General features: G+C 47.4%; 1 protein-coding gene across 1 annotated transcript in view; it reads right to left on the bottom strand.

Annotated features, from left to right (window-relative positions):
* Nucleotides 1–16684, bottom strand: part of PRDM16 (PR/SET domain 16) — a 228683-nt gene that overhangs the window by 42311 nt on the left and 169688 nt on the right. Inside the window, 1 exon segment of the mRNA XM_026085670.1 lies at nt 8349–8483. Within this exon segment, the coding sequence (XP_025941455.1) occupies nt 8349–8483 (135 nt within the window).

Below are 16684 nucleotides of genomic sequence, written 5' to 3' on the forward strand. Positions count from 1 at the left end.
TGCTAAAACACAACGGCGATCCCCGTTAGGAAAACCGAATCCCAGAAGCGCCGGTTACTGCGGGGCAGGCGCTTAAGGACTTTCTTCTTGATAAAACGCGAGCGGCGCGATGCGCTCCGGTGCATCCTCCGGTTCCTCTGCTCGTCCTCCCCGAGACGGCTTTAGCACTCCTGCGACTTCAGCTGCAGATTACTTCAAACGTTAGCGTCTCGTGTACGAGCAGAGTAACATGACCCCGTGGAGAATTCGGGCTCCAAAATCTCCCTTGCAGAATTTCAGGCCAGCATCAGCGACATGGTCGCACAACCGAAAGCTTAGGGGGAGAAATAAAAACTAACTGCTTGCGATTTCCAAGACATCCCAAAGCGAAGAGAAGCCCATGCCTGGAGTGGCCAGAATCCCCAGCACCACTTTCACCACAGTTTCTCCGCTTCCTCCGTAGCTCACTCTTCCGGTGGAGATGCACCCATCCTCATCCCGCAACTCTTCTGGCCCATACCCAGGTGAAGACCTGAACTCGCGCAGCTCCCTGGAAGGACCCGGCTCCCTCTGCAATGCTTTGAGACCTCAGCTGAGAAATCTTAAAACAGCGCAAAACTGATAGCAAGATCCGTGCTCGCACACAGATGTCAATAGGTGAACATACTCCTGACAGACTGCGCTTAACTGTTTCACACGGATCAGTTACATTTCTACGGATCCCACTGCAAACAAGTGGAATGAATTTCTCCTTTTCCTAATTATTTTTTATGTGCACTTCAGGTCTGCTTCCTGCCTGTCTTACACACCGAGACAAGAGCTACATCCGTTACTCGAGCTTTTCTCAAGCCCGAATCCCATCGAGTTTAATGGCAAATCTGCCAGAAAAAAAAGACAGACGAGGAATAAGTACTGATCGTGGGGCTTGACTCAGTAAATGCAGACTGATAATGTGCTGTCGCTTGCAGCCACCTAAGATAAGTAAGAACTCAAAATAGCTCTTAATGAACATCTCTCTGTCAGCTAGTAATTGAAAACCAGACGAGCGCTAAAACACAACCCACAATCAAAGGTATACCTAGGTCATAGATACAGTCATAAATTTTACCTTGAAAATCCTTCAGAATTGTAACCCTAAATGGTTAACATCACCACTATGTTGGTATATCATAATCTATATAATTACTGTATGTAAAAATATTTCTGCAACAGCCTTTCAAGAAATACAGTTCAAACTTCATTAATTATTGGGGAAAAGTAGGATTCTGCTGGAGCCACATTAATTTCATCAAACATTTCATTATAATAATTAACTTCATCTTGCAATCATGCTACTGAAGGTCTGAATTAATTAAAACTACTGCTGTGTTTCCTTTTTATTTGTTGTGCACTGAAAAAGATCAGATTTACTAATCCATCAGAGCATTTACATTTATAAATCATTTATGTCATTCTTTATATAAAAATTCCAAGCATTATCTTTTCTTATTTCTCACAACAAAAGAGCCCCCTTTAATTATTAAACCACTCCCCCCCTAACTATCAGTTATTTTTATTAAAATATAGGATAGTTAACAATGTAACTAGTTTGGGGGTAGAACCCTCACAGAGGACTGAAAGTACCACAGTTCTTGATTTTTATAAAAATTATTTTGCATTCTAGGTATGGGGTTTTAGAGGAGAAAGGAAAAAAGGAAAGTAAAACCCAGGAATCTCTGTGCAGTTTGGGGCTGATCTACAGGTCTGTTCCGGAACTAAGGATGGAAACCGGGCGCAAGAGAAAGCCGGCTCCGGCTCTGACACTTTGCAGCCCGTAACTGTCTATTTGGTGCAGCCCCTGAGAAGCACCGCTAGCGCAGAACCGCAACACAACGCGCTCCGAGGCTGACGGCACTAGGAGCGGAGCACAAAATAATCAAAGCTGTACAGCTTTTCGCTGGGAAAAAGTGTTCCCGAGACCCGCAGACACATTTGAAAACAATGTGGTAATTGTTTTAACCGTTTCCAATATCGAGGCAATAGACGGAGATGAAACACATCAAGTGAGAAAAGCACGTCCGAGTATTACCTCACTATTTAAGTATCTTTCATGAGAAACAGCATTGTTTACCTGCAGCATGAGCTATGCCTGCTATTTATTTTAGCTTCATCGTGGCAACACTCTTCTACTTTAAGAAAAAAGAACATTAGGGAACTGAGAAAACAGCTGCCGTGTTTAGCTAAAGATCAAAAAACGCACCCCCTAATTGCCTCCGTGTGCACCAGAAGCGAGGGGCAGAGACCACTGAAAGCGAGCGCTGCTGCCGCCGCTGCCGCCGCTCTCGCCCGAGCCCGGCCGGCTCCGGAGCCAGCAAACACGCGCGAGCCCGGCCTGGCGCGGCGCGACGCRGCGCTGCCCGGAACGGGACTGCCGATTTTGCTTTTGTTCAGACGTTTTCCTGCCCTGGAACAGCCTCCCCTTTGTCGCGACGAAGCCACATTGCTTTTTATTTCCTCCTTTTAAGGCGCTGTACTACGTACCTAGGAACCCTGAACACAGAGTAACAGAATGAGATTATATATGTATCATACGCATAAAATAGAGAGTATGTATCATATAGACACRCACGCATATGTAAAATGTTGAGAAATGAAACAGGCCTGATTTTTTCCATCACCGTAGCTCCCGAACTGTTAGTCCTTCTTTTTTCAAGTATGCACAACATGAATGAAAGCAGCAGCTATTGTACCGAAAGCAAGCTCATGGCTATTATATTAATTACAAATACTCCGTTTAACATTACAGTCTCTGAGTAACTACAGCTAAACTGCCAAAGTGCTTACCCCGTGAAGGCAGCAGTAGCAACATGAAAAAATGAAACAGCAGAAGTTTTATATCATTTTCCAGATGCATTTAGCAAGTTATTTCATTTTTCGATGTTCCTTTTCCAGTCCTCATTTAGAAACACAATTATCTCAGTCAATCAAGGATCTTTTATTCTCTTCAAATATTTATCAAGTAAGAATAAATATTAAAAAAAAGCTAAAATTATTTTACATTTGAAAAGTGTTTTCACAATGGAAAAATGGTTAATGACATTTCTCAGCTAATTTCTTTCTAAATAACAGCATTTTAATTTGTAAATTGAAAAAAAAAATTCAGAGGTCCAGATTCTGCTGTCAGTTACCTCACTAAAAATCCAGATTAATTCTTTAGACATTCCTGGGATTATTCCCAAGTTAAAGGAGCATACGGAAGAACAGAATGGGGTTCTATCTGTGGAAAAAAGAAAATAAAGGTGCAACGGACCATCTCCTCATGTCGTATGTTTATTTTTTCTTGAAAAGCAAACGGTTTGGATAAAAAGCTTATCCTGGCTCTCAGCACAACATTACTTTGTTGTTTTGCGGGTAACCTTCCAGCGCTAAGTCCTTCTTTCCTTCCCCGGCTCAAACCACCACCCGCAGGAGCAGCCTTCTGGGAGCGGGCTGGAGGGGAGCCATGAAGCCCTTCTCCAACCTGATACAGCCCTTCTCCAACCCCATGCCAGCCTTCTCCAACCCCATGCCAGCCTTCTCCAACACCATGCAGCCCTTCTCCAACACCATGCAGCCCTTCTCCAACGCCACGCAGCCCTTCTCCAACGCCACGCAGCCCTTCTCCAACGCCATGCCAGCCTTCTCCAACACCACGCAGCCCTTCTCCAACGCCATGAAGCCCTTCTCCAACCTGATACAGCCCTTCTCCAACCCCATGCCAGCCTTCTCCAACACCATGCAGCCCTTCTCCAAACCCATGCCAGCCTTCTCCAACCCCACGCAGCCCTTCTCCAACCCCAAGCAGCCCTTCTCCAACCTGATACAGCCCTTCTCCAACGCCACGCAGCCCTTCTCCAACGCCACGCAGCCCTTCTCCAATGCCATGACAGCCTTCTCCAATGCCATACAGCCCTTCTCCAACACCATGCCAGCCTTCTCCAACACCATGCAGCCCTTCTCCAACACCATGAAGCCCTTCTCCAACACCATGAAGCCCTTCTCCAGCGCCATGAAGCCCTTCTCCAGTGCCATGAAGACCTTCTCCAATGCCATGCAGCCCTTCTCCAACCCCATGCCAGCCCTTCTCCAATGTCATGCAGCCCTTCTCCAACCTGATACAGCCCTTCTCCAACGCCACGCAGCCCTTCTTCAACGCCACGCAGCCCTTCTCCAACCCCATATCAGTCCTTCTCCAACCCCATACCAGTCCTTCTCCAACGCCACGCAGCCCTTCTCCAACGCCACAGGATCTGATGCGTTCACACTTGGATGCTCGGAGGGAGCCGCAGGAGGACGGCTATAACTGTGTGTCCCCCTCCGCTGCCCCCCATCCCCTCTTTTATTACTATGGGACTCAAATTGATCCCAGCTAAATAAAAAGTAATGAAGTGTAAAAAGAAGTCGTACCCTCCAACTAGGTCTAACTGCAATGGTTCTACCAACTGCAGTATCTCCAAAAACGCCTGCCACTTTTGCCATGCTGTTCAGTAGTCCAGTGTTGCTTATGGCCGGGATGAGGTACTTGATTTTGCTATCTAGTCATTTTATTTTAAGTGCCTGAGTTTCCAAATACAGAGACGTTAGTATCCAAAAGGCAGCGTGGCTCCTTGCAAGTTCTGAATTCACCGAACCCCCTGGAAATGCACACCAGCCCACAGACGTACGTGCTTGTGGAGCGCTCGATTTTTTTCCTTTCCTATTTATATTCACACCTTACGCTGTTAGTTTTCTTCACAACCGAACAGATCCACAGTTGTCTTTATCCTTTGAAGCTTCACAATCCAGAAGAAGCATTATCAGTTTCATTAAAAGAAGCAACCATCAGCTAACGCCAGACTGTTTCCAGAAGAGGAAGCAGCCAGACTCGGTTGTACGCAGAGGAGGTGTGCCAACGCTTGGAATTAATTACAAGTCCCGGGACAAACRCTATCATTTATAGGGGAGACAATTGTCTCCCCTATAAGCAGCAACAGAAAAATCTACAAAGATTTCAGTGTGCTGCCGATTGCTCTAAATACCGCTGCCATTCAAACGAGGCCATCGGCTGTCATAATCAATAGCTCAGGAAAAAGTACATCCTGACCCTGACATTACTTCCCCTGCCCCCGAAGCGGCGGCTGCCTCTGGTTATCGATCACCGCCGCCTGCTGCATTCTGCCSCCTGCACTTCTTCATTCCCCCAGCTGGCCTGGCCTAAGAGGCGTCGCTCGCTCAGGAAAGGCGGCGGAGGGGCAGAATCCGTTCCGCTCTGCTACGGCCTCATCATGTTCCACACCTTTTTATTTGCTTCCTACCGAAGGACCGTTTGCTTCCCCCCACCCCTATTTACATAAGTTTTAGTGAATTATGTTTTCAAAAGTTGCAAAAGGGTGGCTATTACAAAGAAAAAGTAAAAAAGTGATGATGACCGGGTATGATAAACAGCTGTTCTTTCCAATCAGATTGTTGCATACACTGAAAACGTGCACAGCCAAAACTCCCCAGATGAGGGAAAAGGACAGAAAGACATGCAGCGGACTGGGCTTGGAATAAAATGTGATACAAACAGCTATTTAACCTTTTTGCCAAAACTTACATATATGTTACCCTTAGTCTAAGCATTTATAAGGGCCTGAGAAAAACCAGGAGTCCACAAATTAACATTTTAAAAAGAGAAAACATGAATTCATGTCAAAATATCGACAAAATATTGAAAATATCATCTCATTTTCTTTCCTTGGTCTAGGATTTCTTTAAGAAGCTCAAATTCCGATATTTTTTTCTTCCTTTAGGATTTGTTTGTGTTTTTCTGCTGCTGCTGTTAAAGATCCCTGGAAGCAGGTTCCTCACCCTTGCAAGGGTGAATGCTAGGCAGAAAGCGCCATCTGAGTAGACCATTGAGCAAACCTGCACTGCTGAGACAAAAAGTGAACATAACTGGATAAAGTCCCAGTAACACATGAAGCGGTGCCAGAAAGTCCTAGATACTCTATGTGGTTGCCCCGGTTTTGTTAAATCTTCTGGGAGTCCGAAAAGGTACCGCTTAGTCTAACAGCTTGTGCTCAGACACGCTGCAGGACGCACACCAAGCGAGTCAGGCCCTTCGCAGGCTGCCGGCAAACCGTGTTTTCTGCGCAGAATGAGGGACGGTAGAGATCCAAGGAAGAGGTAAGGGGAAATGCAATGGCCCCTACGATACTTCCCCGTCACTCCGCGAGACTGCGACACGGAGGCCGGCCGTGCGCGCGTCACCCCCCGCGCGGAGCGGCGCACGGTACACAACAAGGAGCTGATGATAACCTGCTCGGTGCAAGCGCGCCCGTGAGCAGCGGCGAGCGGGCGCTGAAGCAACCAGCAGGTCACTGGAACTAAGCGGTTTGAAGTTTAGAGGTTTCTGCCTCAAGCTCTTCTAGATTGCTACAGTCTCGAACACTTGAGATATCCTTGTAATTTTTCTGCAGCCAAAGTTAAGTTATTTAAAAGCTTTTTAAAACAGGAACAAAGAAGTTTACAAAATGGACTCATGTTTTGGCGCAGCCTGAGCTCTTCTCATTTTACATGCGTTGGTTTACTTCAGATTCACTCTGACTTTCAGGTCAGCTACAAATTTTCGGAATGCTTTTGTTAGAAATACATTTTTCCACCCTCAGCTCACTCTTTTGTTTATCCAGATATGCCCCCTGTTTGCTAGCTGGTAGTAACATTAAGACAGCATTTCTCATTAAAGTTAGGCCCGAACTAGTAACTCGAATTCGAACTGTACTCAATTTGAGGTTTGTGAAACTCCCAACTTGGATTGCTCATCTTGAATCCATTTYTGGTTTTAAGCTTCAAAGAACTTTACAAACATTAGCTAATTAATCCTTGCAATACCCTATCATCTGCATAGAGGGGAAAGGTTACTGGGTCTGTTGGACGAACGTTACCATAATCATATTAATTCCATGTAATACCTCTCCCACACACCCACATCTGCCGACTGGCATTTCTATAATATGCCTATTCGGGTTTTACTGATTTTTCTCAGCAGCCTCCCAAACCACCCCCCACCCTCAGGCCCTTCTTAAATAYAGACAAAAACTGAGCTGGCAGCTTGGGATCAGGCTGTCTATCCACTACTGTCAACTCGTAGCATAAACCTTCTCCAGTTTTGATGGCACCGGAAGACCGACACGGCTCTCCATTTGTCTCATTTTTGCTTTATGAACAGAATCTATGTTTCACACCAACTGTCAACGCTTCACACAATCTTCCCCCACCACAGGAGGGGTCAAGGGCTAGCAGATCCCAGGATGCCAGGGGTTTTAGAAGAATCATCTTATTTACACCAGCAGCAGAGCTGCTGAACGGATGTCCSCCTCGGCCACTTTCATCCAGTGCTGCTATGATACATATCCAGCTAAACTGCAGACAAAATACCTAGCATAACTCTAGGCTGGGACTTATTACCCTCTGCTGTGGTTTCCAGAATGACTTAGATATTCCATTGCTCATAATTAGATCCTTTCTGCCGTGAGAATACAAAGAAAAGTGCATGCCAGCTCCTTGGCTTGCACACGCAAAGCTGATAACCCTGCCTCCAAGTGAAGAGCATCAGGGAATGGGAAGAGTCAACGGTGAGGGCTGCAGCTACCGGCAGGAGAAATAGCACATCTCAAAATCGCTGTGGCTACCGGTTACATTTCACTGGCCCTTATTAGAGACAGACCTGGTCCARGAACAGTTAACCTACATCACAGCTTACCTAACACTTTGCATCATTTCACCTGCTGTTTTCTCAAGGGGATGGTCTGCAAGGGGGAGTCAATGGGCGACCAGGTCTTGTGGAGGTCTGCAGAAMTCCACCTATCTGCACCAATTTTCCRCATGAACTTCAKTAGTGTACAAAAATATGAAGCGACTTACTCCACTTGCAAAGAATTGGGGTCCTTCACGTGAAGGTCTTCCAGGATAGAAAAGTTAGTGCTTTGTAAACATACAGTTTACTGCGCATTAATATCCCATTCCCTCCTCCTCAGACAGCAACCGAAGTAATCCAGCCAYATTCCTTCGGCAGCCAAGTGAAGCCTGAACCCGTCCGTTAGCCTCAAGAGTGTAAAAGCGACAGCACTACAGCGGCAGCCTTTCTATGTGGCTCTAGCTCTAAGAACCTCATGGGAAAGACGAGATTCCACCACGTTTCTGGTTTAACTCCCAGATGAGAGGGAGTTAAAGCAGCAAGTAAAGGACAGGTCTCCAATCTCAATCATCTCGGGCGTTATATCACCTGAATTTTCCCTGGGATGTTTTAGTTTTTCTCTGAACAGCCCACCCTAGTATCCCTTGAAGGGGTGAGGTGAACACAGCAACCTGATAATTGCCAAAATCGTTACCTGGTCATTAAYGTGACACACAGCTAGGTTCTGCTCATCACAGGAACAGGCCACACGGATGTATTTCAGCCAGTTCCCAGCTCCACTCTGGCTAGCATCAACACAGAATTTCTCATTTCCCAGGTCATCAGCAATCTGTAGAAGGAGAGGAGGTGGAAAATGGGTCATCTGATGCCAAATGATAGACACAGAAAGAAGAAAGAAAGGAGAATTATTTACAATGCAGGATTCCAAACAAGAAACACAAAGAAGGAGAAAGCTTGATGGTATGTATAATAAATAAAGACATATGACTAGATTAAAATCAGCTCTTAAGGGCTAATCAGAAATTCCCCGGTCGGAAGAATCCCCACGGACGTAAACCAGAGCTCTCTGTGAGTAACAGGCTCAGGATTGGCATTGTTACGGAGACAAAAGCACAGTGCCAATATCCACATCAGCTTCAATGATCGGAATAGATCAACTTCTCTCAACTATGTTCGTTTTAATCACAAGGCGCTTAAACTGCTCCATCTTCGTATTATGTTTTACCCTTTGATGTATAAAGGTTTTTTACTATAAACTTTAAAAAATCATTTTTTTCAGTGAAAGTTTCAAAACGGGTCACTTTCCATAATGTCATGAAATTGTATTTAAAAAAATGCCGCAACCAATGATACCTTCATTTACGTAACTACAACACTGCAGAAATTCAGCAATACTAGACGACCTGTGTGGTTGAAAGTGAGGTAAAATTTGGCTAGCGTGTAAAGGACGCACCCTTCCCAATGAAAAACCCTCACAAATACTTAAAAGTCCAGGTGTGAAAAAAGGTTAATTCAAGGGCTGTGGACTAAATCTCTCCCCTCCTTTTACGAGGAAGAGACTTAGGACTTTTTCTTTCTTACAGCATCAAAGTAACTTTAACAATACGGACGCAGAAAAGATGCCCAGCGTCCCATACCAAGGTTCACGACGATCCACTTCGCAACTCGCTCAAAAAGCGTACTTATGAAATTATAGGGAGCACCACCGAAACGAGGGAAAGCCCTCAGAGAGGCTCGTATGGCAAGACCGGATCCAGCTCGCGAGCGGCCCTTCCTCGCCGCAGGACCTCCGTTTTGCTTTGGACTTAGGTTTCCCTCTGCCCCCACCAGGCCCTGTGTCACTGCAAATCACTTCAGTCATCAAAAGCTCTTAACACGCTTTTACAAGCAATTAATTCTCTCAGAATCTCATGGGATACGATAATACTTTCCCACCTATTTCAAGAGGGAGAAAGAGGAAGAGGCAGGAACAAAGGAAAGGGAAAACGAAACCAAGCGATGACAGCAACAGCTCGGCCCTCGGGTCAGCGCGAGGCATCCCTGAGCGCGGCTGTCGGCTCTCGCCCCGCGCCGCGGCCCGGCCGGCTCCCGCTCGCCCGACACCAGCGCCCGCCGGCCTCCCGCCCCGGCAGCGCCGGCCTCCCTGCGGCGTCCCCCGCTCCCTCGCGTCGGGCGCTGGCTGCGTTTTCTCAAGCTACGCGTATTAAAACGGACGAAGGGAAAATCAGGTAATTAGCACCGGCTTATTCCRTCCTAACCAAAACCGCGGCTTCAGCAAAGCCCTGCGCGTTCCCCCAGAACACGTGCCTGCAGGGGACACAGTAAGCGAGGGAAACAGCCCTCCCCGGGCCCGGTTTTGCTAACGCCCGGGTGGGGAAGCCCCTCGCTCCTGCTTGCCAGCCGCGTTTCCGTAGACGGAGCTGAACGGGCTGCGCYGTCTTCGCCAACCAGACGGCGCGGAAGGTCGGAGGCTGCTCTGGAAGAGCGCGCGCAGCTGGGCCCGCGCGGACGGCGCGCCGCCRAGGCGAGCGCCTGGACGGCCACGGGCTGCACGCGCTGCGACGGCAGGACCACGCACCAGCGCCAGCCCGCGCACGTCTAACGAGCGCTTACGAGGGCCTTTGCTTCCTCCCTGCCTTCCGGAGAGCGATGCGAGGCTTTATCTAACGCGTACCTGTCGGTCCTGTCGTAGGCCCCGCGACGGCACCGGAGCACCTCCCAGCCACCACGCTTATTTTCATAACACGCTCACGAGGGGCTGTTACTAATCTCATTTTACAGCTGAAGAAATAAGACAGGAGACAACCCTGAGCAGGCAGGTACCCCTGCGCGCTCCTCACGAGCTGCCTCCACCCCGGCTTCGCAGGTCCTCTCCCGCGCCGCACTCCAGGCATGTCCCAGCCGTGCCAGCCGCAGCGGGATGCACCCAGCCGCGCTGCCGATCGCGCGCAGCCCCGCTTCCGGCAAGTCTGGTTTAAACGACCTCCTCAGAACGCGGCAGCAGAAGCTGTGACTGAGCTTAGCTTGCGATTCAACTGCCTTGGCCCTGAAACACCAGCCTTCCTCTCTGAAAAAACCCTATCTTGCTCGTCCCAGAGGTTCTGGCTTCCCGAACGAGTGGAACGGGAGCCGCGCAGGCAGTGTGCTTTGCCACACTGCCCCAGTTCCTTTCCAGAGCAGATCCGTCCATCCACTCACGTTCGGTAAAGGAAGCAGCGATCCCCTGTTCAAAACAACCTGTAATTCACAAAGCAAAAATTGCACTGCAATGCATTTTATACAGGCAGCCTCAGCAATATTATGCAAGCAACTTCTACTTTATTTGATCAAACTCTCGGTTTTTCGTTTGGTTTTGCAAAGCAAACCAGACCAGCGGCCATCCCTCCTGGYGCTCCTGCGCAGCGTGCACTGGCTCACCCGGGCAGAGCGCCCCGGACACGGCACGAGCAGCGGCCGCGCGAGCGAGAGCAGCGCCGGGTCTCCCTCCTCGCAGTAGTGCTCAGGCTCTTGGCCGCTGAGCTGCAAAAAGACTTTGGGGTGGTGGAAAGGGTAAACGACATACATTCAGGCACGCAAGAGGACTGCAGACAAGTATACACAAATCTTTTGCCTGCCTCCTCAAACTTCACTCCGCTCCACCTAGTTCACTGCAAGCTATCCAGCCCTGGCTCTGAATCCTAGTCTCCAGCTTTTTGCCAGACAGTCCTAACTTCCAATACTCAGATATTTTTTCTCCAAATCCCAAGCTCCTTGCTCATCAATCCTAGTATCTCTTCCCCGCCTCGACCCAACGCATGCTCCTGAGCTTGCAAACCTCCCCTCTCCTATTCCCAGGGCTTGTTTCCTTGCCAAGCCAAGCCTCGGTTCCCAGTTCCTCGTGCAACGCCTCCCCGCTCCCTCCTCCCCTCCGCTGTCCCAGGCACCGAGCAGAAGGCGTCCCGCGCGTGCAAAGCTCGGGCCCGCTCTGCCCCTGCCTTTCAGTCCCCGCTGCGTCCGTCACACCCCATCGCGCTGCTCCTCTGCTCAGCAGCTCTCCCCCAGCCCTTCCCTGCTTTTCTCCCCCTCTCCCAACCGCCTCGTCTACCGTGCCCGGAGCCTCTCCTGATTTCCAGTGCTGATTCCCTCTCAGCTCCCTCCTCTGCTCTCGTCTGGGGGCAGCTCCACTCCTGGGCGCGCAGGAGAGCTTCGCAGGAGCCTCCCACAGCGGACACAGGCCCCTTTCTGAAGGGGAAAGGAATGAGGGAATACAGGAGTTCCCTTATCCAGCTGAGTCTCAGACCTCGAAAAAGCGCTACTGAAGGCAACCAAGAGCCGAACCCAGCAGCATGAGCTAACGATTCCAGAGCAACACGCACCGGGGTTTCCAGCTCTCCACGTTCAAAAGATGAGCTGCTGCATTTTGCACTAACTAAAGCTTCTCAATAGCCTTCAAAAAGCGTGACACCCCTACCCTGAACCGCAGTAAAGGGGCCCTGAGGTTGCACAGGTGTGAACTCACGTGGTGAGGGCCACATCAGGGAAGAACAGCTACAGGTTTGGGTCCAACCATACCGYGGCTTCCCCAGTGAACACGTAAAACTGCAGAGTCGTAGTTACTCCTCCATCTACCAGAACATGGCAGAAGGTACCAGGACTGCCAAGGTTAGGTTACATGCCAAAGAAAAGGATAACGTGAAAACCTAGCCAGGAACACACCAATTAATGTCACACGTTAAAAATAGCTAAGAATCAAACTGAACACACGTATCACATACAAAGGGCTTGGGAAAGCGCTTCATTGCTTGTTCGTTTTTACTGCAGATACTATCCTCAAAACTGGTTGCATTTGTTCAGGGACTCRAAGTTTTTGAAAGAACCACCAGGATACGTTGAATTTATTATGATCCTGCCCTTCTTCAGTGATTCAAAGAGGAGGTGGACCACACAAGTCCCTGCTCTTCCCCAGCCAGACACTTTCTCAATACCTCGCAGTACTTTCTTGCTGCCCTTGTTTATCTCCCCTTCAGCTCTACTCATAATTTTAAATGCCTGATAAAAGGCAGCAGTATCAGAGGAAGCCAGTCTAACATCACTCAGACTTTGCAAGAAAAAAAGGAGAGAGACATGTTCTTAATGTGGATTCAACAATTTTACTGAGTTTACTCAAGCTAAAATAATAGCGACCTGTGTTTTATCTCAGGGAACCTCTAGGAACGTGGAGGTTGACTAAAGCTGTTCACTGTTGTTAAGATTAAAGCACTTGTCCTGGCCCTACTGATCCCAAATGAGCTAAAGAAGTTAAATAGCCAAACCATCATCTTAGGGGGTGAGACCCATGTAGAGAGAAAATAAGTGATATCAGCACCTATGGAAATAGTTTGGATAACAAAACTGAGATGAATCATCGATGTTCAGCTGCTGATTTGAAGACACTGAATAGTTTGGGTAGCCTGTAGCAGCACTCCACTAACCTCCCAATACACACAATTTAGGCTGTAGGTTAGAGCAGCAATTAGTGAAATTAGGTCAGTCTAGGAAAACAAGATGGCAAATTGCAAGACTGCAAAATCAGTCTACCCTATCCYACAGGCTCTCTTCCATATTCTGAACTGGTTTGGTTGAAGACACTTCAGATAGTTCTGGCAAAACCCAGAATTCAGTGCAAATGCACCAACTGTTTTGCAAGGCCCCTGCACAAAGCTTGACAGCTCTGCTTCAGGAGGAGGCCCTCTCTTAGCTAGAAATCACCTGAAACTCAGTGGTTTTATCTGAATGGAACTTTAAAACCCAAACTGAGGGTGTGAAATCTCACAAATCATAATGAGAAAAAAAGTTTGCATGAAACCCTGGGAACTTAAGCCCCTGTTTTTCACACACACTCACTCTGCTCCATAAATAAAATAAAATATGATGAGCCAAAGCCAGCATTGCCACTGAACTGTATTTTGCATATTACTATTCCGTACTGTATGATATGCTTTTCTTGTTTTCAACAAGGAACCTTTGAAATTAGAACAGCTGGAAAACAAAATAGCTGTTGCAGGAGTAGAAGACAGTGGACAGATTATTACAAGCCCTACAATTGTTGAATGGCAGTAAGTTACCACTTGCCAGCTGAACCACAGCAAAGTGAGCGAGTTCTCCTGCCCCATTACATGTATTAGTAAAAGGCATTTGTTTTTCATAGGCAATTTCCTACGTTTTTGCTAACACATTTTTACTTTGCAATTGCAATGGGCTGCAAGCATGCAGGCAGTTCACTGATAAAAGGCTACAGTTCAAGCTGAAAAAATGTAATCGCTTTTGAGCACATGGAAAAACCCTGAGACGGTGATGGGGTAGCGCAGTGTGCAATGGAGCATCTGCACGGAGCTGAGCAATTCTGTGACGAACTTCACAACCGATGAGGAATCAGGAAACACTGCAGAAAAGGAGCAGTACCAGTCACGCGTCGCTTCCCTGTAGCGTGGAAGCATCACCGTCTAGCGGCATGCACGGACAGGAAATACTGAGCGGGTAGTTAAGCCACTGAAGGAGGAGTCAAGACTCCTCGTGTAGGATCAAGTTCTCAACCTGGGTCTTCCCTGAAAGACGCCTTTTCCTTTGCGTTCAAACTGCACCAGACACGAAGGGTCCTGACGCCAGGGACAGCTCTGTCAGACGACTAACGCTCCTGAACGTCGTGCCTTCCGGCCGGAGAGGCAAGGCTTCCTCCGCCAGCCTGGGGCGAGCGCTACGTGTAGCAGAGGCAGAACTCACGTAGAACTGCACTTTTTAAGCGCGCTGCCTTTTCACGCATAGCCAGGAGACCCGACCCCGACATTCGTTTCTTCCATGTGCCGCGGTGTCACTAGCCTGCTAGTTCAGAGAGAGGAACATTCTTCAGGGATGCGTAAAAAGCAATCACAACAGGATGCAAGGACATGGAACAGATCAACAAAGTTGTTCAGAACGGCCAGTCTTCAGCTTTACCCAGGGTAAAGCATTTTAAGTCTAGACATCTAACTTTCTAATTTTCAAGGAACGCTTTTTCGTCTGATTAACAATAGTGTTTTTTACTGTGTGCCCATGATCAGCAGCAAGGGAAGGAAGACAGYAGTAGATGCAGGTTTAACTACTCCGTCCCTGGCAGTGAAGTATTCACTAGTCCCTTGGTACAAAAATAAAAGCAAAATACTACCTACAAGAACACAGGTTAATCTTATAAATTTGGCCTTTAGATGACAATTGTTGCATAAAAATGCCAGTATTTGCAAACATGCAGTATTTGACTTTCCCCTCGAGCTGAAGTGAGAAATAAAGGTGATCTCTCCAAGGCTGGCAAAGAGAGTGTTTTCACCGTAAATGTTCATTTACTATGAATGCTTTTCTATTTGCCTAACAAAGGGTCAAGCTGTCTGAAAGGGATGATTTTTCTCAGACTTGCGGAGACACAGCATGTATAACCAACTGAGCAAACCAAGCGCTGCAGCACCAGCTACAGAGTGGAGGCATTCTTGAGTGAATCCAGCTCTGYGGTTATCACCTCTAATGAGATCAAGGTTACGCACCCACGCTCTTTTCTGATGGTCTATATGAAAGTCACATCACAGTTTTAAAAATACTGAAAAATCCAATAGTAATCACAAAGCACAAGCGCGACGTGTATTTTTTCCTCTGTCAAGCATACGCACACACAGAGTAATCTTCTAAGTCCCTCTTCTCTCCCCTTAAAAAACTGCAGAAAAACAAAGGCTGAAATTTTTTACTGCATCTTCTTCCAGTTTAGATCAGAAGAAAATCAGAAATTTCCTTAAACCATTTACAAGTCATTGCCAATAACAACAAAGAATTTCTATTAAGTCTTGTTTCTGTAATGCACAGAAATGATTTGTTTTGCTTATGTTTTTCAGAAGAAGCACGGCCAGCACTAAGAGGCAAGTGATTCACCGAAGAACTCCAAACGCAAACAGAAAAGGGAGACGCAGGAAGGGAGTATYGTCTATCGGTACTTTAAAGATAGTAGGCGAAAGCACGGAGGGATTCACCCTGCAGTGGGCTGCGGGAAGGCTCGGGTCACCACAGCCGCCTGACTGGGACCGTGCTCCCCAAAAGAGCCGTATCCAGATCTGCTAAAACAACTGGCAATCCGCAGGTGAGACCAGCACTAGGCTCGTCTCTGCCAAGGACTAATCTATTGCTTTCACCACAAGACCATTCACCCGCAGAAATCCCTCTTCTCCTGAACAGGTTTAGGCTGACCTCAGATATTCAGCACCAACAGCAAAAAAAGATGCCACAGAAAAAACAGAAAACCACATGTATAATTACCAGGAATGTGAGTTGTTGGAGTTGAAATTTAGTAGTTTCAATTCCACTTGCTCTTTGCACTCGGGCAAGTTTTGAAATCAGTGAGGCAAAAGAGAGGTATCTGATGGATAACTGGGCCCAGACATTGAGAGAAGTAACCAGAGAAGAGGAARAGGGGGGGAAAAAAAGGAAGGGAGGAGGGAAGGGGTAAAAAAAATGTGTGGGGAGAGGGGTTGAAAAGCAATTTGTAATTAGTAATGGGTAGCATTTTTGCAAGTCAAAAACTACCTTTTACTGCTATTCCAGGCCATTTCAGGACAAGGCACGTTACCATCTTGGTTATCTGACATCTCGGCTGTGGTATCACTGCCCCACAAAGCTGTGCTCAGTGCAAGAACACATTTGTCTGTGTTTTGTCCTACCTTTTCCCTAAATTTAACTACAGGCCATCTGGGACAGACATATGAACTTGCAGATCTGTTGGGAAAACAAGGCTTTCATCTGCATTGCAGCCTGTGGGCATCCTCATAAAATTACTTACTGTAGGTGAGAGCACTCTCTTCGACTCATCTCCCCCGATCGCTCTTCCATTTTATCCCATCCATCCAACATCTTAGCACGGATTTCTCATTACTTCTTTTTTATTGAACATGTCAAAAACCATGTTATCCTTTTTCTACTTCCCTCTGCTGCAGATGGCAAGTTCAGTCTACACTTTGTATTTGCTAACCTAAATCACCTCTCCTCATTTTTGTCTTCAAA

This window comes from Apteryx rowi, unplaced genomic scaffold, assembly GCF_003343035.1.
Source record: "Apteryx rowi isolate R43461 unplaced genomic scaffold, aptRow1 scaffold_67, whole genome shotgun sequence".
NCBI lineage: Eukaryota > Metazoa > Chordata > Aves > Apterygiformes > Apterygidae > Apteryx > Apteryx rowi.